This window comes from Manis javanica, chromosome 9 (assembly GCF_040802235.1).
Source record: "Manis javanica isolate MJ-LG chromosome 9, MJ_LKY, whole genome shotgun sequence".
NCBI lineage: Eukaryota > Metazoa > Chordata > Mammalia > Pholidota > Manidae > Manis > Manis javanica.
This window is the reverse complement of record NC_133164.1, coordinates 100,482,183-100,507,488: the sequence shown is the minus strand read 5'-3', so window position 1 is coordinate 100,507,488 and position 25,306 is coordinate 100,482,183. Positions and strand designations below refer to the sequence as shown.

Here is a 25,306-nt window from a genome sequence, read left to right as displayed (position 1 = left end):
CTGTGAACTCAAAATTGCTGTAAAAACAAAATCTATTTAAAAAAACAAAAAACCAGGGACCATATTCTCACCTTTAACACACATACATCCTTTATTAATACTGATATATTCTACTTTGAGAAGAAGACATATCAAAAGCTTATGCTTTTAAAAATGAACTCATGGGACTACATCAAACTACAAAGTTTCTGTACAGCAAAGGACACCATCAACAGAACAAAAAGGCATCCTACAGTATGGGAGAATATATTTGTAAATGACATATCTGACAAGGGGTTAACACCCAAAATATATAAAGAACTTAAATGCCTCAACACCCAAAAAGCAAATAACCCAATTAACAAATGGGTAGAGGATATGAGGAGGCAGTTCTCCAAAGAAGAAATTCAGATGACCAACAGACACATGAAAAGATGCTCCTCATCACTAATCAGCAGAGAAATGCAAATTAAAAACACAATGAGATATCACCTCACACCAGTAAGGATGGCCAGCATCGAAAAGACTAAGAACAACAAATGCTGGCAAGGATGCAGAGAAAGGGGAACCCTCCTACACTGCTGGTGGGAATGTAAGCTTGTTCAACCATTGTGGAAAGCAATATGGAGGTTCCTCAAAATACTAAAAACAGAAATACCATTTGACCCCGGAATCCCACTTCTTGGAATATACCCAAAGAATACAACTTCTCAGATTCAAAAAGACATATGCACCCCTATCTGTATCGCAGCACTTTTTACAAGAGCCAAGATACGGAAGCAACCTAAGTGTCCATCAGTAGATGAATGGATAAAGAAGATGTGGTACATATACACAATGGAATACTATTCAGCAGTAAGAAAGAAACAGATTCTACCATTTGCAACCACATGGATGGAGCTGGAGGACATTATGCTCAGTGAAATAAGCCAGACGGAGAAAGACAAATGCCAAATAATTTCCCTGATTTGTAGAGTATAACAATGAAGCAAAACTGAAGGACCAAAATAGCAGCAGACTCGGAGACTCCAATAAACTATTGGTTACCAAAAAGGAGGGGTGTGGGAGGGCGGGTGGGGACGGAAGGAGAAGGGGATTGAGGGGTATTATGTTTAGTACACATGGTGTAGGGGATCACAGGGAGAACAGTGTGGCACAGAGAAGGCACAAAAGCTTACACTTTTGCATACACAGTTAATATAGGCACTCACTCACTTTAGGAAATAAGCTAGGAAAAGCAGGTCATAAATAATACATTGGCTCTTTAATATTAGAGATTGCCAAAGGATACCCACCAGTAAGATTTTGAAAGTTTTTAAATTTCAGGTAACATTATCCAGACATTGTAGCATAGAGAAAACGACATTTAAATAATGCATGCTTTTAAAATAATCACTTAAATGGAGTAAAAGAAAAAAGTCCTTATACTTGTTAATTACTTTAGAACTGTGAAGTGTTTTTTTTTAACTAGTAAGATTTTTAAAAACTAGACTCCACTTGATTCCCATTAGCAGCAACAGAACTTAACTGAAGCCGACTGACTACCAGTTCACAATGACTTTAGCTGTGGGAGACTTAACATATCACTGATGCTTAACTAAATTGTTCTCAGCCCTGGCTATTCACTGTCATCACCTAGGGAGCTTTAAAAATGCTGATGCCTTTGTGCTAAGTGAAGTGAGTCAGAGAAACAACTGCATGATCTATAAAAACAGAACTAATAAAGTAACAGAAACAGAGTAGATTGGTAGTTGGAAAGGGGTAGGTAAGGTAAGAAGGAGGGGAAACAGAGAGAGGTGACAAATGGTGAACTTCCAATTATAAGATGAGTTAAGTTCTGGAAGGCAATGTACAGCATGGTGACTACAGTTAGCAATACTGTATTATATATTTAAGTTGCTAAGAGAGATCTTCACACACACACACAAATTTTAACCATATGAACTCACAGATGTGTTAACTAACCTTACTGCAGTCATTTCATAATATATACATATATCATCATGTTGTACACCTTAAACTTACACAATACTGTATGGCAATTACGTCTCAAAAAAGCTGGGGGCAAAAATGATGGTGCCTGGGTCAGAACCAGAGATTCTGACCTAACTGGTCTTGAGTAGGGTCTAGACATCCTAAGTTTTAAATGCTCCCCATGTGGCTCTAACACATAGTCATATTGAAAACTGCATGGATATGGATTTTACCTGCCTTGTTTGTATTTACTAAGATGAAAATTGGCAGTTTTCTCCTGATTACTCCATCTCAGTGTTTTATTATCACTGTACTTAGTGTGTCTCCAAAATACAATCAGGTTACAAGAGGCTTAAAATGGAAAAATAGAGCTTTTAGCCAACTTCATATTCAATCTAGGGAAAAGGTCATGGGATTCCCAGTGTGGGTTTGGAGTCTTGTCTTCTACCATGTCCCCACTGCTTAAATTAATATTAAAGTTTTTCCAACTAACTCAATCCCAGTAAGTTAAGAACCCTCACAAATCAGTAAGAAAAACAAATGTGGCAGGAGGAAAATGTGCAAAGAACATGATAGTTTGTTTACCAAAATACAAATGGCCAAACATGATTTTTCAACTTCACTAGTCATCAAATAAATGCAAATTAACACTAAGATACAACACTTCCTTCAAATGAGTAAGATTAAAAAACAATACCCAACAAAAAGAATACAATACAACAAACTCAAGCTCCTGGATGGAATAAACTTAATATATTTTTAAAATACAGTTTGGCAATATGAGTCGAGAGTATTAAACTGTTTATACCCTCTTATAATAGCAAACACTAAAAATAACTCCAAGGACCAACATTAGGGAAGATATTTTATAGTTTGCTAAATTATTCAAAATCCATACATTTTAGGGAGAATGCATTTTGGCTAAATGCTCAAAATGCAATGTTAAGAGGGACAGGGGGGTAGGAGTATACATAGCAAGTTAAATTTTGTTACATATTATGGGAGGCAATATACTCAAATGTTAACAAAAGTAGAATTGTGGGTAACTGTAATCTTACACTTCACATTTTTCTATTTTCAAAATTTTCTACAAATGATTACTACTTAAGAAATGTTTTTCTTTCAATTCCAAGCAAGAGTTAAGTGTCAAGAAAAAGTGAGTTAAGATGATAGCTTATCATGATACATTTAAGTGCATAAACACGTATGGTGAGTAATGGGTGCTGAGACCCTAGCTTCACTGGGGCTGAGCTGACCCTAGTCTGGCCACAAGGAATGAGAATTCAGGTGATCTTAAATGGCTGCCCTCAAATGGCTGCCCTCAACAGCCGCTCTGACATTCTCCAAATAGACATTAGATTTTCTAAATGCAAACCAGACAAGATAATTGACCCTTACCTACCAAGGTGGATACTATGTTTGGAACCTCAGACTGAGTATTAAATTGGACTATTAAACCACACAAAAACAGTTCATTACAGCCTAAATAAGATGAAGCTACCCTGAAGTTTACTCTATGCTAAATACTTATGGAAAACACAGTTACTGGAAAAATGTTTCAGTGCTGCCTATGTACACTGATATATGTTAGTCCGCTCAGAGAATTAATTTCTTGAATTGAATGAAGTCTGATGTCCATTATTCATATTCACTAAAATCAAAATTCCTTGCAAGTGCAGACTTTACAAATCTAGTCTCAAGTTACAATGACTTTAAAGAGAAGCTGACACCCCGCCCTGTAATCCAGAGAAATAATACTGTTATCATAAAACTGCAGTGATTAATAGTATAAAAATATCTTCTATGAAGATAAATGAAACATTTGATAAAAGTCCTGAATACTCAAGACCACCACAAAGTATTCTCACATTGATATTCACTACAAAATATTCTATTGCTTATCTCTAGTCCCAATGAAAGAACTGCCAGAATTATCTTGTTATGTACCTCCAGGTTCTTAAAACAGCAATATATTTTCAAAAACTTCAAGGAGAGAATGACCTAGTGTGTATTCTAAGCTGCCTATCAATTGTTAACTAAAAATAAAACAAAATTTCATAAACATGTTGCCCATATATCAAGCTCATTAGGAATTACTATGCGCTATATGTCTGCATCAACAGTTATTCACTTTTTTTAAAGAGTCATTAATTGTTAAATTATTTGGCATAGAAGAACATTTAGCATAGCTCCTTCAATGTTTAAGCTGCTGCTAAACAAAAGCTTACAAATAAAAAATTTTCTGAATTCCTAAATTAGTTGTACCTTGATGAAAACGTATAGCAAGAATCTCAGTTTGTACTTTTCTTCTTGATTTCCATTTTGTGTAAACAACTGGACTCAAATTCCAACATCCAAGAGATTCTGTTAGGCACATCCATTTAAATTCATCTGAATTGTCCATGTTGTTGCATTCAAGTCAGTTCGTAACTTACCCTATCTTTACAATTTATACAACTGTTCGACGACTCCTCTTGCTATGAATGTATCCCCCATTCCTGAAGTCATAATGTGACCCAGGAAACTGAGATATACATAGCTGTTATATTAAAAATGCACAATGTCACAATTTTTCAGGGGTAACAGTATGGACAGTTGACATGAACTTCCTAGTATTTAACCTTAGGCTGTTTCATCTCCACAACTTTGAATACCTGCTTGTGTGAAACAGCCCTTCTGGAAACTGCTCAGTGCACAGCCTAGGTAATTATACACAGTTGCCCAGCACCTTATCTACAATTTGATTCTCCATTATTACCTTAGAAAACTTTACATATTTTCAAAAGCCACAAACTTACTAAATGGCATAAACAACAGAGACTAAATTATAGATTCAGATCATTTACTTCACTGTTTTGTTTAGTATACAATTTAGAATACACAAGAAACAGACCACTGGTGCTTTGGAATTTTTAAACAATGGTCATGATAGTCAATCAGTAAAGAGTTTTGGAGTGTACAAAGTACACCTAACCTAATATGAGCCAAACAGGGAGAGTACCCATGAAGATATTGCTTGTAACACCTCTACAATTGTGTCTATCTTCAAAGAGAATTTTGTTCACTCACCTTCTCCCTGTCCATAAAAAGGCAAAGTATTGGGGTCATTACATAAAAATCTGTTCAGTGAGTGGAATAAAAGCATTGTATCAAGAGACCCATCATGATCCTGACTAATAGATTAGAATAGGACAAAAGAATGCAGAAACAATTTTACAGGTGTTCATAATAAATCTTTCTTTAAAGTATTATTAAATGTAAAACTAAAATATACCCAGAACCTGCTTAGTATAATCCCAAAGTCTGCTTCTCTCACCACACAACTTATGAACTTCAATTCTAGCCCCTCCCCAATATTTTTAACCCAGGGAACTACCACAGGAATTCAGTATTAAAACAGTAAACATTTCTAACAACTGTTAAAAACTCATATATTTAATATACTATATGGATAAGACTATTATAAGAGGGAAACCTGTAATATCCTTATTATTGAATTTATGTTTAGCTAGCTATAGGTTTAATTAACCAATATGATTTGTCTTGAAATATCCTTTGTATATTAGCAATATGTTGTCTTTCCTGTGTAGAAACAGAAACTTTTGATGAAACTGAGGAAAAAACATAGTCACCCATAAAAAAGAAAACTAAAACTTCCCCCTTTTAATGTAGCAATAAACAATGCTGTCATGATCTATCAAATGTTATGTAGTTCACAGAATGTTCCTAATCTTAAATCTCCTCAGTCAGAATTCAACAGGTAAGAACTCTTCAGAGCTCATCTTTTCTCCACTTTGAAATCTCAAGACTGCCTTTGTAGTACACAGTATCAAACGTGGTAATATGGAAAACGCAACTATGTGAGATGTGTAATAAATTACATACTTTTATACTAATAAAAACTGGAACAAGCAGATTTCTATCAGACTTTTTAAAGCTTGGAGGATTTAAGGGGAAATCTTGCAAAAAACATTCTTTTCAAAGCAAGTGACAACTCAGAATAGAAAAATGTGCAACAAGGATAACTGGTTTATCATGCACTGAATTGGGGGAAAACACAAAAAACTGTTTTAGGAGGAACAATTACTAGAAAACTTTAACAAAAGATAGAATATGTTATTCCAGACACCATAAGCTCAAGTACAGTGGCTAAATAATAAAGCAAGGTGCCTATTCCTGAGAAGAATTTACTTAGTAATAATGCTGAACAATGAGTATTAAATCTAAGAAATGCTAAAAGGCAATGATGGGAGTTCAGATAATATGTTACAGAGGAAAAGACTTACGAGAAATTCCATTATTTAAAAATAATCTTGTCCCTATCATTAACCACTTAAATATTTTTTGCTGATGTGCTAAAGTGCACTGGAAACCTCAGAACAGGTTTTTTTAATTGGCCATGTCTTGTTAATACACTGCAGTCTTCAAATTTACACAGAGCTGCAGGTCTCCTGGATTTTTTCAAGCGTCACTCATCTAACTGAGCCTGACAGCTGTGAAATTCCATCAGGTGCTCTACAGTCAGTTTAAAAAACATCCTCTACCTGGTATCTCTGCAGTGATTGTCTTGCTGCTCCCTGAAACCTCTTCTTCATCATCTGATGAGCTTGTGCTTGAATCACAAGTCAGGTCACTGTCACTGGTACTACTGTCCTGCAACAGGTTATATTTCTTCCGTGCAGCAGCCTCCCGTTTCTGTCTCAGTAGCCTGATTCTCTCCTTGTGCTTTTGGCTCCGATGACCTTTAACCTTGGCAACTCGGCCATTCTGTTTATCACTGGATTGCCGGTTTTTCTTGGCAGCCATAGTGGATGTTTCACTTTCAGATCGGGACCGCCGAGACTTGCGCCCAACTGTGGCACCAGGCACTCCAGAAGGGTCTCCTTCTACTGCTGTTTCTGCCTGGGAGGGTTCATTCTCTTCTGCAGAAGACAAAGTATCTGAATCAGCCAGGTGACCACTAGAGGAAGGGGAAAGCATGCAGTGATTAGAGGAATCACTCTCGTAAACTCGACCAGTTGTCGGCTTGTCACTCTCCGTGGATGCTAACTGAGACTCAGAAGAGTCCCTTCTCAGCTCCATCAACAAGCAGGGCATCGAAGAAAGAACTGCAGAATCTACTACACCATCCTTCTGAACTTGAGATTCCAGTTCTACAGCTCCATCTTCCTCCTTAGCTGTCTCTTGTTCAGATGTTTTTGGCGGGACTTCAGACTCAATGAGTTCTTCAACTTTTCCCACTGCCTCCTCCATCTTCATTTCAGATTTTCAAGTTAAATCATGGAGCAAAGTCTAGGAAACTATGTCAAAGATGCAACAGGAAAACAACCTGTACAAAAACACACAAAATCAATAAACAGAAATGGTAGATAACTTAATCCATACAACATGCCTACCTTTCTAAGTGGGTGGCAAAAGTTACTATTTTACAGGCCTTTAAAATATATAGTACTAGCATACACAGCTACTAAAAATGGCACAATATTAATCCTTTATTACTGAACTTGCCAGGCCAGCAAGTAACCAAACAAGGATTATTCTACTTTAAAACTTTAAAGTGTTCAATAAAGAAACCTTAAAACTCTGATACAGTTAATATGTATATTTGACTTCAATAGAAATGAAAAAGAATGTCTCAAAAAACTTGTCTGGAAAACAAGTTAACTGAGATGATTACTTTGACACTCAAATCCTTTAAAAAAGGAGGCAAGGGGGGAGTTATAATGGAGTAACATCAAATGTACATTTAGGTCAAAAAAAATATTCAACTATATGCAACTGGCAAGTAAGCAACCAAAATAATTCTATGTATCAAACCTGTCTGCCACTCCTCCCCACAAGAGTTACTCTAGGGGCATTAAATAAAAGGCCTGATCTGCTGTTTTTTTAGTTCTTCCTAGTTCCAACATGCCTCTCCTCACGCTGAATATGAGTCCAGTATTTAAGCAGGTTTTGTTTCATAAATAAAAGTCCCTAATTGCAGATCAGCTACTTTGTGAACCCAGAAAACCTAGTACATTCTATTCTTTCATAAATGACTTATGCAATTTAAGAGAAAGCCCCCTACACACATATTCCACTTTATATGTTAACTTTAGAACTTCACATCTTTCTCCCACTGGGTGTTACAGCTCCACTTTAAATCATGGAGAAACAGGACATAATCTTTAACCACAAGAGTTATGACCTATATGTGCAAACTTCATTAACTGGTGGTTTTTAAGAGGATGCTAAGGAATATGTAAGGCAGGTAAATACCTTACCCTGTAGATGTGATGTTAAAGAAGGCAATTATCATGATGTCCTATAAGTCACAAACACAAACACTAAGCCAGACTATGTAGTCAGGTACAATAAGACATCTCCATCACTTCACTCCATCAGGTTACCTGACAGTTGAAAGCCTGGTAGGTAGCAACTAGAAGATACCTGAAAAATCCTTTTACTGATCTAACATGCCAAGCCTAGCTTTTGCTTTCTGTAAACACAGATATCCTATATATGCTTTTCCTTTTTTATGGCCCTGTTATCGGATGCTGATAAAACATGCATTCTGGTGATGTTTAGCACATTCATGGCCCCTGGAAACATTTATGAATTTAAGACAATCCAATGGTAGTCTATATCGTGAGCATATTTGCATCACTACTAATTTTTGAGTTAAATTCAAATAAGCATAAACTGTTATTTCTAACACCACTCCAAAAGGAAAGTAACACCTATGAAAGCCAACACAGGGAGTAAAAGTTAAATCAATAAACTTCCAATATCATAAATGAAGTATATTTGCAACACAAACAGGAAATAAAATATTCATAGATATGAAATAACCCCAGGTCTGAGGGAGAAGCCAAGATTTTCTAACTGAATCAAAATGAGAGTTGATTCTTCTGTAAAAAGTGAAGTTATATATTCTGGAATAAAGATTTTTCTTAAAGCTGAAATATCTGATAAATATACTCAAATGAAATTAATGTCAGCCATAAAGTACAAGCATCGGAAGTCTCAATTCTTTAAAGCAGAAGGCACTGTTCCTTTTAAAAAGTACATACCATCTGTAACATCAGGTTGTAAATTTGTTAGAATGACCATAAAACTCTTGTTTCTTCAATAAATAAATAGCATGGGTAGCACAATGAATGGAGACTGGTTTTCCTTGTAAGAAAACATGACAATATCAATGTCTTCGATATAACACAATAATCAAACGATTTTCTTTTAAGTTCTTCAAGTGTTAAGATTTACAATGACTCTGCTGACTAAAAAAGGCAACCAGTGTTGCAATCAAAACCACTTAAATTTACCCAAAATCAAACAAAAATACTGGCATCAATCATCAATTGGACACCAGTGTGCTCACCATCGTATGTCCACATAGTGTGGTCATAAAGAATGAAAAGGTTCTTTACATACAAATATGGAGCAATTTTCAACATATAGTGTTAAATGAACAAAAAAAGGTACATTATATCATTTGTATAAATAAAGAACAAATTTATATATGAATTTGTAGATGCACAGAATCTCTGGGAGAATACCTAAGAAAATGGTAACACTAGTCGGGAACAGGAGTCACTCTTTCAAATACATAGTTTTGTACCTCTTTAATTTTATACCACAAAGAAGTATTCTTTTCAAAAATCCACTCTAACATACAAGTCTCCTAAAGAAAAGGGTTATATTTTTTCTGCTCATGACACCAACTACTATTAAGGTCAACTTTAGTCTGCAAATTCTACTAGAATCTCCCCCCATAGTGGAATTTTCATATAATTCAAAAAACACAAGAAAAAAGTCACAAGAAGTGGAAATACAAGCTGCCAAACTCCCTGGAGTGGAATAAAAATGAAATACCCTAAACACAGGAGGGAAAGACATCGTATGTACACATTAATCTTCCCAACTAACCAGTCTGTTTACTGCATATATTTGTTTTTTGTCAGGGGAAAAAAGTGGGTTTTCCTAGCAGAGGTAATCAAAAGTAGCTGGCAGTAGAAAATGATAAAATTATCAAATGGGAGTTACATCTCATACATGGAATAAAAGACTCTCAACCCTCTACTCGTCACAATCTACAACAAAGTACTAAATATATTAACATATATAATTTACCAAATTAGAACAACACTTTCTGCCATATTGTTCTTCTGTTCAATCCAAAGGCAATCCCTTTCTTTACAGGTATTACAGTTAATCCTCCCTCTTCTACCTAGAACCTTACATTATTGATTATTCCTTGGCACTCATCAACCTCTAACACTCACCTGGACCACCCATTTATTCTTTTATTCATTAAAAAAAAATTCCCCTACCTAGCACCTCAACCTCACATCTCTTACAGGTACAGTTCTCTTCTTTCACACCAACTGAAGAGTTTTCTCAATTCCCTGCCTCTATTTCTTTACCTCTTATACTCGCTCTCCAACCCAATTCCATCTGAAATCTGCTTAATGAGCCCTTATCTCTAAATCCAACAGACATAGTTTGGCCCTTATCTTAATGTCCAAGCAGCATTCTATATCTAACCACAATCTCTCCTCCTTAAACTAATGTCTTTCTTTGGCTTCCAGGATTCCCTATTTTTTTTGGCTGTTACTTCTCATCCTACTTTGTAGACTTAACTTCCTCTACTTAACCTCATAAATTAGTCCTAAGTCTAGGTCCTTTCCCCACCCACTAAAGTGACCTCTTCTATACCTACAGTTTTCAATACAATCCCTACGTCAGTAATTTCATTTCTCCACCTCAGCTCTTCTCTGAGCTCTATAGAAGTCCACCCAAATAGCCACTTACATTTCCATTTAGATTTCACAAAGGCACCACAGTCTCTTTACGTCCAAAACCAAATTAGACATCTCTGAACTACCCCACTCTGCTCCTTTTCTAGCTTTTCCTTGCTCAGTGAATAGCACAATTATTACCCTCAGTTTCTTATGTCAAAAACCTGACCGTTATCCTTGACAATGCCTTCTCCTTTACTCTCTCATCCATGATTCATTAATTCCTATCAGTCCTACCTCTTTAGATTTCTAGCCTATTCACTATTCTCTCTCCATCTCTACTGTCAACCACTCTAAACACCTCTATCATTTATGTTTCAATGGAACAACTGACAATCATTTCCTGTCTCTCCATATTCAGTCTTGCTACTACCCACCAAACTGACCTCCACCCAGCAGGCAGAAAAACATCTTTACGAGGTACACTGGATATTTTTATGTACGTTTCTTTTGTTCCACATATATAGAAAGTATTTTTCAAATGTCCTATAAGGTCGGGGCAGGGCGGATGACTGAGAGAGTAGTTAAGGGCAACTGGAGATTTATCTGTTCCCACCTCCCTTTAAAAAAGATTATATGCAATAATTTCAAAAACTAGGCTGTCAGTTCTGGACAATGAAAATTTGGCATTTGTTTTATTAGTCTATTCACTAAGAAACTAAGAGGACAGAAGATGTAGATGGTAGAAGAGTTAAGCCATGGAAAGGAAGCAGGATACTGCCCTCTCCAAGAAGACAGAAATGAACAAGTGTAAGGCTGAATGAGGCTACTGTGAAGTCTTGAGGGAGTTGTTTCATATCAGACCCCCTTCTTGGTCAGCAAGACTTTAATACAAGGTGAAAAAGATGACAGGTTTGTGGATTTGTGAAATACAGAAAAGTTACAACATTTCACCCCAAAAATATGATGGAGAATAAAACTAAGTACAATAATTTACAGAATCAAAAAGAACAACTCACATTACTCAATTTCCAAGCTATGCAGGGACCTTTAACACCAACTTAAGGTGGGGAAATGTGACTGCTCTTCCCTGGTCAAAGCCTTTGCCCACATCTCCAGTTTCATCTTGGGCCACTCACACCCTAGCTCTCTCCAGCTATAAAGAATGTCACATAAACAGTTTTTTTTTTTCAAATCTCTGGCTTTCCACACTCTTGATGGCTACTCTCCACATATATCAGAATAGTATTACTTCTTGGGGTGGCTTTTGGTACATTACAGACTACTAAGATCCTTAATATATACATTTTACACACTATTTTCCTTCAGGACACTTTGCCTAATTGTAAACAACTGCGTTACTGTTTAGTGTCCATTCCCTCATACGTAAGGACATATGAAGGTTGAAAGGAAAAGAACAGAAAATTATATAACCCCCCCCCACAAATGATTAATGTCAATGATTAACAAGCAAAACAGACTTTAAGACAAAAATTATCATCAAGACTAAAGGTGTTACTCTAATCTTACATGGCCTAATGATGAATATAAAGGGAACCTGCAGAAGTTCTCTCTGACTGCAAATTTTTCAAGAAAGTAGAAAGCAAGGTCATCAGTTAAGAGTGAGGATGAATGAAGTAGTGTTCAGGTTCATCAGAGGACCAGGTATGAAACACTAATGAGAAGAAGAAACTGGGGAAGTAGGGTATATGATTTCCGGACAATAAGAGCCCACTTTAAGGGTTGTAGCTGTGAACGTAACATTAGACTGATACACATGGTTATGTTTTTCTCCTTTTCAGTTCAACTGTGTAAGTCCAAGTGCAAGAAAGGTAAAAATTAGGTTGAACCAGAATTGGTTCTACAAGAAAGTAGAACAAACCAAGAAAGCAGCCAAAGGTGTGTGCAAGGAAATTATTTTATGATAGCATCAAGAAGGTACAGAACAGTGAAAATGGAGTAGGAACAATGAAATGGACATCCTATTGGAGTCAGGGTACAATAGTGACCTGGAAAGATAGAAGGTGGTAGTCCAAAAGCACCGTGAATGGAACTGATATTATAGAAGGGTTAGTTATTGGTAAGTGACAAGATCTTAAAACAGTGCTACTCAAAAAACTGTCCCTGAATGACTGTTTACAATGAAGGTACAGAAATTGAGAGTAATTGACTAGAAATTTATAGCAACTTGATATTGTCATGAACACCACACATTTCAACTTTCTAGTTATTGATTTTAACTGTATTTTACAAAAAAAAAAAAGTCTACCAATGATGGACTGGAAATAAAAATACACTGGTCTTACAATAAAGATCAGAGCAGAAATAAATAAAATTCAGAAGAATAAAACAATAGAAAGAATAAATGAAACCAAGAGCTGATTCTTCGAGAAAATAAAAACCCTAGTCAGACTTACCAAGAAAAAAAGAGTGTACACAAACAGAATCAGAAATGAAAAAGGAATAATCACAACAGACACCACAGAAATACAGTTATCAGACAATACTATGAAAAATTATATGCTAATAAATTGGACAATTAGAAGAAATGGCAAACTTTCTAGAAAAATACAACCTTCCAAGTCTGACCCAGGTAGAAACAGAAAATCTGAACAGATCAACTTACAAGCAATGAAATCAAATGGGTAATAAAAAAATTACCTAAAAACAAAACTCCTGGCCCAGATGGCTGCACAGCTGAATTTTAAATATTCCAAAAAGTAGAAGAGTTGGGAATACTTTCAAACTCATTCTAGGAGGCCAGCATCACTCTAATACCAAAACTAGACAAAAACACCACATACAAAAATTATAAACCAATATCCCTGATGAATATAGATGTAAAAATCCTCAACAAAATAAAAGCAAACTGAATTCAAAAATATCACAAAAAGATATAAATCATGACCAAGCAGGATGTATTCCAGGGATGAAAGGCTGGTACAGTATTTGTAAATTAATCAGAATCATATGTCACATCAATAAAAAGGACAAAAATCACATGATCATCTCAACAGATGCTGAAAAAGCATTTGACAAAATTCAACATCCATTCATGATAAAAACTTAACAAAATGGGTATGGAAGATATTTACATCAACATAATAAAGGCCATATATATGCAAACCCACAGCAAAGATCATACTAGCAAAAAGTTCAAAGCTTTTCCTCTAAGATCAGGAACAAGACAAGGATGCCCACACTCTTACCACTTTTATTCAACATAGTACTGGAGGTCCCAGCCACGCCAATCAGACATACAAGGAAATAAAAGGCACCCAAACTTGGTAAGAAAGAAGTTAAACCGTCACTATTTGCAAATGACACATTATACATAGAAAACCCTAAAGACTCCACCAAAAAACTACCAGAACTAGTAAGTGAATTCAGCAAACTTGCAGGATACAAAATTAGTACACAGAATTCTGTTGCATTTCTATATACTAACAACGAATAAGCAGAAAGAGAAGTAAGGGGAAAAAAATTCCATTTACAATTGCATCAAAAAGAGTAAAATACCTAGGAATAAACCTAACGGAGGAAGAGACAGAATTATACTCTGAAAACTACAAGACACTCATGAGAAATTAAAGAAAACATCAATAAACATAAATCTATCCCATGCTCATGGATATGAGGAATTAATATTTGTCAAAATGGCCATCCTGCCCAAAGCAATTTACAGATTCAATGCAATCCCTTTCAAAATACCAACAGCATTCTTCAATGAATTAGAATGATTCTAAAACTCATATGGAACCACAGAAGACCCTGAATAGCCAAAGTAAATTCTGAGGAAGAACAACAAAGCTTGGGGGGATTGTATTCCCTAACTTCAAGCTCTACTACAAAGCTACAGTAATCAAAACAATTTAATACTAGCACAAGAACAGATCCACAGATCAATGGAACAAAACAGAGAGCCTAGATATAAACTCATACATATATGGCCAATTAATATATGATAAAGGAGACATGAATATACAATGGGGAAAAGATAGTCTCTTCAACAATTGGTGATGGGAAAACTGGACAACTACATGTAAGAGAATGGAAGTGGACTACTCTCTAACTCCATACATAAAAGTAAACTTGAAATGAATCAAAGACCTGAATGTAAGTCATGAAACCATAAAACTCTTAGATGAAAACATAGGCAAAAATCTCTTCAATATAAACATGAGCAACTTTTTCCTGAACACATCTCCCCGGACAAGGGAAACAAAAAATAAGTAAGTGGAACTGTATCAAACTAAAAAGCTTCTGTACAGTAAAGGACACCATCAGAACAAAAAGGCATCCTACAATATGGGAGAATATATTCATCAACAATTTATCCAATAAGGAGTTAACATCCAAAATATATAAAGAGCCCATACACCTCAAAATCCCCCAAAAACCAAATAACCCAATTAAGAAATGGGTAGAGGATCTGAACAGACACTTCTCCAAAGAAGAAACCTGAACAGACACTTCTCCAACAGGCACATGAAAACATGCTCCACATCACTAATCATTAGGGAAGTGTAAATTAAAACCACAATGAGGTATCACCTCACACCAGTTAGGATGGCCACTATTCAAGACAAGAAACAACAGATGCTGGCAAGGATGTGGAGAAAGGGGACCCCTCCTACACTGTTGGTGGGGAAGTAAATTGGTTCAACCTCTATGGAAAGCAATACGGAGGTTCCTCAAAAAACTAAGAAGAGAAATACTATTTGACCCAGTTTCCACTCCTAGAAATTTACCTGAAGAAAACAAGATCCCTGATTTGAAAAGATACATGCACCACTATGTTTATCACTACACTATTTATAATAGCCAAGATATGGAAGCAACCTAAGTGTTCATTAACAGACGAATAGCTAAAGATGTACATATACACAATGGAATAGTATTCAGCCATAAAAAGAAAAGAAACCCTGCCATTTGCAATAACATGGATGGATCTAGAGGGTATTATGATCAGTGAAATAAGCCAGGTGGAGAAAGACAAACACCTCACTCATTTGTGGAGTAGAAAAACAAAGCAAAACAGAAGGAACAAAGCAGCAGTATACTCATAGACACCAAGAAGGAACCAGTGGTTAACAAAGGGGAGTGTTGCAGTAGGTGGAGTGGGGAAGGATAAGGGGGTCAAGGGGCACAATAATTAGCAATCACAACATAGGTAGGTCACGGGGACAGCAGTACAGCATGAAGAATACAATTAATGACTCTGTAACATCTTACTACATTGACAGATAGTGACCTCAATGGAGCGGGTGAGGACTTGATAATATGGGTGAACGTTGAACCACTGTGTTGTGTATTTGAAACCATCATAAGATTGTATATCAATGATACTTAGAAAAATAAATAAACAGATATACAGCAATAAAAAAAAGTACTGGTCCTTCACAATGGATAGTCTAAGAAGCATTGGTTAGAATATGACTGTGTAAATAAGTGTCTGAAGTAGGATAGAGAACAAAATCATTATGGGAGACTTCACAGGACTGAGTGGGCAATGTCAGAAAGATCTATGTGTATACTGAAATCACCAAGAATTAAGACAAAAGAGTAGTAATGGACAAAATGACACTAAGCAAGAACAAAAGTCATTGCAATATAAATAACTCAATCAAAAGATACCAACATGGGGATAAATAAAAAAGTTATTTGAAAAGTGGCAGCAAGGAAGAAGGAAACCATTTACCCTTTCTTCTCCAGCCTAGAAGAAAAGGACTGCCAAAGATTTAAAAGAAAAGAAAGAAAATACACAACCACCCCCTGCAAGGTGAAACTGTCCCCAGCAGGCCAGGTTGCTATTAGTATAAGAAGGTAAAAGCAAAGTTCAGACAGAAGGTCAAGAATATTGGTGATTTTGCCGTTGATGAACCAAAGCAGAAGGGAGCTGGCAACAGAGGGGAAGGAAAAGAACAGAGAATGTGTGGTGCTTTCTGAAGATCAGAGTAAGGAAATAAAGGGTGCCTTAGGAGTTTGGAGCTTCTTGTACTGACATTCGTGAGACAAAAGCCTATGTAAACCACTCAGATTTCTTTTCCATTCTAGGTATTTAAAAATTGTAGTGCTGGTCATGATTCTGATTTCACAACCCAATAGATGGCGACCTAAGGCTTGAAAACCACTGTCTAGAGAAACACACGTGTTATAGCAGCACTGTTTTTGTGATAGAAAATATATATATATTCTAACTACAGAATGGCAAAACAAATTGTAGTACACTTCTACAATGAAGTAGCATACAGGAAGAGAAATAAATTAAAGATAACTACATCAACATGGATGAATATTAAAAACAATTGTAAGCAATATGAATTTAACTTCTTTGTGAAATAGGTGTAGGGGACAAACAGGCACAGAATTCCAATTATAATACATATTAGTCATGGGCATCAAAGTACAGCAGAGGAAATAGAGTCACTAATATTGTAATATCTTTGTATGCTGACAGACGGTAACTACACTTATTGTGGTGAGCATTTAAAAATGTAGATAACTATCAAATCACGATGTTGTACACCTGAAACCAATATTGTATTTCAACTATACCTCAATAAAAAAGTTAATAAAGAAAAACAATGGTAAGCAAAAAAGGGGAAAAAAAAGCAAATTGTAGAAGAAATTTATGGTATTATTCAGTGTATATAAAGTTCAAAATCAGACAAAATGAAATGACCTACCATATATGCATACTTAGTCGTGCACTACAACTACTTTAAAAAGCAAGGGAATGGTTACCCAATGTAAGGATAGTGGTTACTTTTGGGTGGAAAAGATATGATGGATTATGAGTATACAGGGTTTCATAGGTACAGGTAGGGCAGGACTTCTGGCTATGGGCAAATGATAGGGTCAGCAAATCTGCCCAAAATGTAACTATAAAGCAAGACAAAACTGACAAAAACAACCATTTCAGTGCTCTGGAAATCACTGAAAGCATACACGAACAGAAGTGTTGATGCTTAAAAATCCACAGAATTTTCTTCATTAAGAACAGTGGGGGTCTATGGTGTTCTTGCCCGGGGCTCCTCATGTTTACCACCATCTCTTAGCTCAGTAGGTTCTGCCTACCAAGGAGGCAGGACAGGCCCTGAGCATCTACCAGCTTGCACCTACAAAGGTGTCTCATTCTGTTTGGAGTGGCTGACCACATCTATATACAGGGGCACTGTAGGTGCAAATGACAATCTCAGCAGCAGGCAAGTAAGGCAGTCAAGGGTTCTACTAGCCTTAAGATGTGGTCATGAATGAGTCAGGTCAACTAAATTGTTGTCTGAGGCTGCATGACGCCAAAGGACCCAACAGAAAATAAGAGCCCAGGTAGAATTGAAAATGACCTTAACTTTAAAATGTGCTACCTCATCCACATACACATCCATGGGCAGAGAACAAAAATCCTTATTTGCAGAAGGTGTTTGGGCATAACTTTAGCCCAAGCATTTGCTAACCAGTTAGTTATGCTAGAAAGGACCAGAGCAATGACTAGAAAGCCAGGTTTAAAATTTTAAATAGGAAGAAACAAAAAACAAATACTGTATGATTTCACTTATATGTGGAATCTAAAAACACAAAATAAATATACAAAACAGAAATAGATTAACAGACACAGTGAACAGACTGGTGGATGCCACAGGGGAGGGAGGTGGGAGAATGAGTGAGGGCAGAATATATTACTGAGGTTCTTTGGTATATTCACCTGGGTGATGGCTACACGAATGTATACATGTCAAAATTCATCAAGCTGTACACTAAGATTTGTGCATTTTATGTACCATAAATTAATTAGTTAAATAAAAGCCTCAGGGTTTCTCTTGCTCATTCAAGCTGGTTTCATGAGAAAAAAAGCTGAGCAGAAACGTAAGGAACAGCCCACAGGAGAGCCCGACTTCAGTATTCCAGTTCACTAAACAGCAGCACTTTCAAGGGGAAAAATAAGCAGAATCCAAAATTGCTAAAATATATTATCTAAAATATAGTTTTCAACAAAATACTAAGAAACTGTTGGAGAAACAGGAAATGTGAACCATACACTGGAGATAAGAAACAATCACTAGAAAAATGAGTGTCCTAAGATACTGGACTTAGCAGACAAAGGCTTGAAAAGAGCTATTTTAAATACGTTCAAATAACTAAAGGAAAATATGTTTTAAAAATTAAAGGAAAGATTCAAAAAACTAAGAACAGAAGTACCATATGACCCAGTAATTCCACTTTTAAGAATTTACCTAAAGAAAACAAAATACCTGATTCAAAAAGAAATATACACCCTTATGTTTATTACATTATTTACAATAGCCAAGATATAGAAGCAATCGAAGTGTACACTAATAGATGAATGAATAAAGATGTGGTACAAATACACAATTGAAATATTACTCAGCAATGAAAAAAAAAAGAAATCCTGTCAATTGCAACAACATGGATGTACCTAGTGAGTATTATGATAAGTGAAATAAGCCAGGTAGAGAAAGACAAATACCATGATCTCACTTATTTGTGGGATATAGAAACAAAACAATACAAAATGAACAAAATAGCAGCATATTCACTGACACTGAGAAGTGACTGGTGGTTACCATGGGGGAGGGACTGGGGTAGGTGGGTGAGGAGGAAAAAAGGGCACAGAAATTTTCAATCATAATATAAGTTGGTCACAGGGGTGGTAGTACAGTCTGGGGAATAGAGCCAGTGATTTTGTAACATCTTTCTGTTTTGACAGTTAGGAACTGCACTAGTCGGGGTGAGGATTTAATAATATGGGTAACACTTGAACCACTGTGGTGTATACTTGAAACCAATATAAGATTGTTTATCAACAATACTTTGATTTAAAAAATTTAAAGTATTGCAACGAGTCAACATACAGAGAATCTCAATGAAGAGACAAATTGTTAAAAGAGGACCAAATGGACATTTTGTAGTTGAAAAAAACAAAAACTGAATGGAAAAATTTACTAGAAGGGCTTAACAGTGGATTCAAGATGGCAGAGTAAAGAATCAATGAACATAGTGGCAAGTCAATAGAATCTGAAGAAGGAAGAGAAAAAAAAATGAACAGAGCCTCAGAAACTTGTGAAACAATGTCATGAATACATGTGTTAACAGTAATCCCAGAAGGAGAAAGAGGTAGAAAAAATTTAAGAAAATAATCCAAAGCCTCCTTTAAATTTGATGGAAAACATTAATCTACACATCTAAGAATGTCAACAAATCTCAAGTAGGATTAACAGAGACCCACATAGACACTGCACTCAAACATGTGAAATTAAGAAAAATCTTGAAGTGGTAAAAGAAAATAACTCATCACAGCTGTAAAAAAAAAAAAGAAAAGTGAAAAATAACATCATATATGAGGAAACAACAAATAAATTAATAGTTGACTTCTCATCTGAAACACTAGAGGTCAGAAAGTAGTGGAATAGCATTCAAAGTGGTGGGTGGAAAAAAACTATTAACTAAGAATTCTAGTGAATTCTGGGTGAAAAAAAATGAAGGGAAAAAAATTAGAGTGCTTGATATCTTGATCTGGGCAATGGTTGCATAAGTATATACAGTCAAAATTCATCAAGCTGTACATTAAATGTATATTTATTGTATGTATCTCAATATTTAAAAAAATAGATAAAAAAAGAATTCTATTATATCCAGTAAACTATTCTTTCAAATTGAAGGCCAAAAAAAAGAAAAAAAGAAAGAAAATTTCCAGATGAATAAAGACTAAGAGATTTCAATGGTAGCAGACCAGTTTTACAAGAAATAATAAAGGAAATTCTTCAGGCTGAAAGGAAATGACACCATACTGCAACTCAAATCCACAAAAGAGATGCAGACAACCAAAAGTATAAATATTTAAGTTAACATAAAAGACTCTAAAATTTGTTTGTTACCTTCTTTTAAAAAATGTAAGATTATACAAAGCAATTACTATAACATTGCGAGGTTTACAATTTACATAGATGTTACATATATAAAAATAATAGCATAAAAGGTAGGGAGGAAATGGAACTCTCCCACACTGAAGCAATGTTTCTATACTTTATTGGAAGTAAGTATTAATTTGAAAAAGACTGTGATAAATGAAAATAGAGATGAAATGCCTAGAGCAACCACTAAGAAAATAATTTTAAAAATACAGTTTAAAAACTAGCTCCCAAAGAAAGGCCGTAAAAGAGGTACAGAGGAGTAAAACAAAAAGAAATGAGACATTAAAAATAACAAAATGGTATATGTAAATCCAATCATATTAATAATTACATTAAATGTGAATGATCAAAACACTAATCAAAAAGCAGATGATGTTGGAATAGATAAAAAAGATCCAACTGTATGTAGTCTACAAGAGTTATACCTTAGATATGAAGACGTAACAGGTTGAAAAAAATGGGAGAAAATATTCTATGCAAAGAGCAGCCACAGGAGAGCTGAAACATCTATATCAACATTTATGTCAATATCAAACATCTGTATCAAACATATATATGCACATAACAAAGACTCAAAATACATGAAACAAAAACTAACAGAATGGAAAGAACAGAGATAACTCAAAACTAATAATATTGCAGATTTCAATTCCTCATTCTAAATAGACAAATTAAGAGAAAACAAGCAAGACTATAGAAATTAAACAGTATCAACCATCTCAATCTGTATTATAATATAGAACATTACACTCGTTGGGTTGTTACTGGCATATACACCTGGTTACATGGTAACCCAATTTAGATGTGGAGCACAGGAAGAGTAAAAAGAAAAATAATCAGTTTTGACTTGGACTAAATAATACTCATAGGAACAGAGGTCACAAAGAAATGTAGAAATACAGATTTAGACATTATCAAATAAGGAAAGGTAGTAGCTGAATATTATCAGCTCATCCAAGGAGAAAGCACCAAGCAAAAAGGAGAGACTTTAAAAAATGCGAACCAACTGCTTTAGTGTATAAACTAGCAGGCAAGAAATTATCCCTGGAAGGAAAAAGATAAAAGATATCCATAAAACACACACATTAGAAAGTTTTCCTTCTCATAATATACTCGTAGATATTAACAACTTTCTACAGACTTAGAATTGTGAGAAAGGACCAGGATTAATGGGATCTTATCTAGACAACCACTACAGGAAAGAAACTGAGCTTTCAACATAGCAACGTATAAAATCATTAAGTACTCAATTTAGGAAAGGCTTCCCCTTTTATGCCTATTCAATTTTACCCCTTGTGAGCAATAACCATCATTAGCCATCCTTTCACACCACTATAATGACACAAAAATTAATGAATAAACTGAAACTGTATTGTCCTTTTTAATGTTATGAATGCAAACCAAAGTCATTTGCTGTTACCTTATTGTTGCTACAGGCACTTTTCCGTTGAAACCACAAGTTGACACAAGCATAGCCAATTAAATGAAACTGCTTCTAGGCAAGATTTTGCTGTACAGTCACATAAAATGTGCATTCTAATTCCTAGCACTTCTGCATCTGTTTATTTCATATCACCACCCTACAGATACAAAAAATACAAGCAGCTAATATCTCAAACATGAGCTACATGACCCAGTTAACTTTATACTGCTTCTCCACATGTACAATCCATAGTAAAATTTAAGAATTCCAACTTTGTTCTTTTGTACAAAACAAAACTCTGAAAACTAAATATGGCTTTCTGTTCAGACAAAAAAGCAGCTTTATAGAGGGTCAATGTTTTACTGACAAAACAAGAATGTTTTTGCCCATTAAAGTAGAATTTTTCTTGTCACAGAAATTCGACTTTGGCGGGGGGGGGGGAACCTTACAAATGATCCTGTCTATTCCCTTGTAAGGCAGGATTGGTCCAAACAGGGCACATTCTGTTTTATCTAATCTAACTCCAAATACCAAGTGATAGGGTGTATACCAATCTCCTTTAAGAGCATACTATGTTTCAAACAGAATTTATGACACATTTTCCCCCAAGATTTAGTCTATGGTAGTCTCTCGTTTTATTTAAAATTGATGCTAAAAATTCTGTATCTGTGACCAAAAACCATCCAATATAAAAACAGTCTACAAAAGACATACTAAAGATCAACCTTTCAGACATATGCACCCCTATGTTTATCGCAGCACTATTTATAATAGCCAAAAAATGGAAGCAACCTAAGTGTCCATCAGTAGATGAATGGATAAAGAAGATGTGGTACATATACACAATGGAATATTATTCAGCCATAAGAAGAAAACAAATCCTACCATTTGCAACAACATGGATGGAGCTAGAGGGTATTATGCTCAGTGAAATAAGCCAGGCCAAGAAAGACAAGTATCAAATGATTTCACTCATCTGTGGAGTAAAAGAACAAAGAAAAAACTGAAGGAGCAAAACAGCAGCAGACTCACAGAACCCAAGAATGAACTAACAGTTACCAAAGGGAAAGGGACTCGGGAGGATGGGTGGGAAGGGAGGGATAAGGGGAAAAAGGGGCATTATGATTAGCATACATAAGGTAGGGGCAGGGCACGGGAAAGGCAGTATAGCACAGAGAAGACAAGTAGTGATTCTATAGCATCTTACTACAATGATGGATAGTGGCTGTAATGGGGTATGTGGTGGGGACTTGATAATGGGGGGAGTCTAGTAACCACAATGTTGTTCATGTAAGTGTATATGAATGACGCCAAAAAAAAAATTAAAAAAAAAGATCAACCTTTCATGTGAGTCTGTTCTTTTTTCAATATTTAAGTTCTTTATCCACTACCCCCCCCCACACTAAAACCAATCTATACCCACAAATTGTCAAAACTGGTAAGGTGTTAGACCACTAAAAGACAAATTAGAGCACAGAGTTCTTTGTTCTTTAATCAAAACAGACTCTCTCCTCCTCTGAGTCTTTCTTTTTAAGGAAATATTTTATTGAAATATCACCAAAGAAGTGTACACATCCTAAGTGTGCAACTTGATGGCTTTTTACAAAATGAACATATCCATGTAATGACAACACAGGTACAGAACATTAGGCAAATTCCAGATGCCTCCCTCATGCTGCTTCTAGTCATTACTACCCCACTGAACAGAACCATTATTCTGACCTTTATCACCATGGATCAATTTTCTTGTTCCTAACCTTCAACATGATATAAACAAATGGGAGAGTATTCTTTGTTCATGGATTGTAAGACTAATTATTGTTGAGATGCCTATGCTTCCCAACTTGATCCACAGATTGGAAGAACTCCCAATCAAAATTCCAGCAAGTTAGTTCATAGATACTGACATACTGATCCCAAAGTTTATATGGAAAAGCAAAGACCCAGAATTGTCAATATTGAAAGTTTTGGAGGAATGACATTATTCACTTCAAGACCTACTATAAAGCTACAGCAATCAAAACAGTGTAGTATTAGACAAAGAATACATACACTAATCATGGAACAGAATATAGAGAGCCCAGAAATAGGCCCAAACACAGTTAACTGACCTTTGACAAAAGAGCAACTGAATGGACAAAGAAATCTATTCAACAAATGGTACTGGAGCAACTGGACATCCACATTAAAAAGAAATTAACCTAGACCACACCTTACACCTTTCACAGAAATTATGTAAAAATGAATCATAGATACAAATGTAAAATGCAAAACTATACAACTAGGTGAAAACAGGAAAAAACTTAGGTGTACTTAGGTTTGGCAGTGAGTTTTTGGATACAATACAAGCACAACCTATACAAGAAAAATTTGATAAGCAGACTTCAGTAAAATTGAAAACTTCTTGTATACCAATGATAACTTAATAATTTTAAAAAAGCAGCAGATGGCATATGAATATTTGGATTTCTCATTTGTCTTAAAAGTCAGAGAGCTGGTAATAGACAGATCCTGCATCCCTCCATGATCAGTTGAAACCAAATAATCATTACCTCCTTGAGATGAGTCTACTTCATCAGAGTTCCTACCCACCTGGTTCACTCATTGCACTCCCTGGGTGGCTGCAGTAGGAGTTTGCTTTTAATCCTGATCTAGGGTATAATATGTGTCCATGTAGAAATGACTGAGGAGGAGGGGCAAAAAAGGGCAGTGGAGGGCAGATCATGCAAGCTTTTGTGTGATAAGCATGTCTTTCTAAGAGGGGCTCCAGAGGCTATAAAGATAGATAGAAGATTGGATGATTTTTTTAAGTTTTTATTGAGATATAATTGATATACAATAAACATGTACATATTGAATGTATACAATCTGATGAGTTTGGACACGTGTATACCTATGAAGCCATCACAATATTAAAGTAATAAACATATCCATTACCTCAAAAAAAGAAATTAAAACTTCTGCTCTGCAAAAGACACTGTCAAGATAATGAAAAGTTTAAATGTAAAGTATGTTCAAGTCTTACCCTTAAAAAAAAAAAGCAGTCTTTCTCACTCTACTTTCACTTCAAGTGTCAAACTTTAAGAACAATGAACATCTCTAATTCCTTATCTTGTACTGCTCAACCTAATAATTTCTGTTCCTGTTATTCCATCTAAAGTTTTGCTAAGGCTACCATTACCTCATGTCAGCAAATCCAAGAGACGTTTTTAGTCCTCACTCCTTGCTTCTCAGTAGTATCTGATACTGTTAACTATCCACTCCTTTTTGAAAATACC

General features: G+C 35.5%; 1 protein-coding gene across 7 annotated transcripts in view; it reads right to left on the bottom strand.

Moving 5' to 3' along the window:
- Nucleotides 1-25,306, bottom strand: part of ARK2N (arkadia (RNF111) N-terminal like PKA signaling regulator 2N) — a 74,543-nt gene that overhangs the window by 34,145 nt on the left and 15,092 nt on the right. For all 7 annotated transcript variants that reach the window (XR_012121210.1, XR_012121211.1, XM_073212991.1 and 4 more), the window contains exon 2: nt 6,498-7,282. Coding sequence is in view for 5 of the 7 variants with exons in the window: in XM_073212991.1 (XP_073069092.1) it covers nt 6,498-7,212 (715 nt within the window). In the remaining 2 variants the exon portion in view is untranslated. The remainder of the gene's footprint in view (nt 1-6,497; nt 7,283-25,306) is intronic.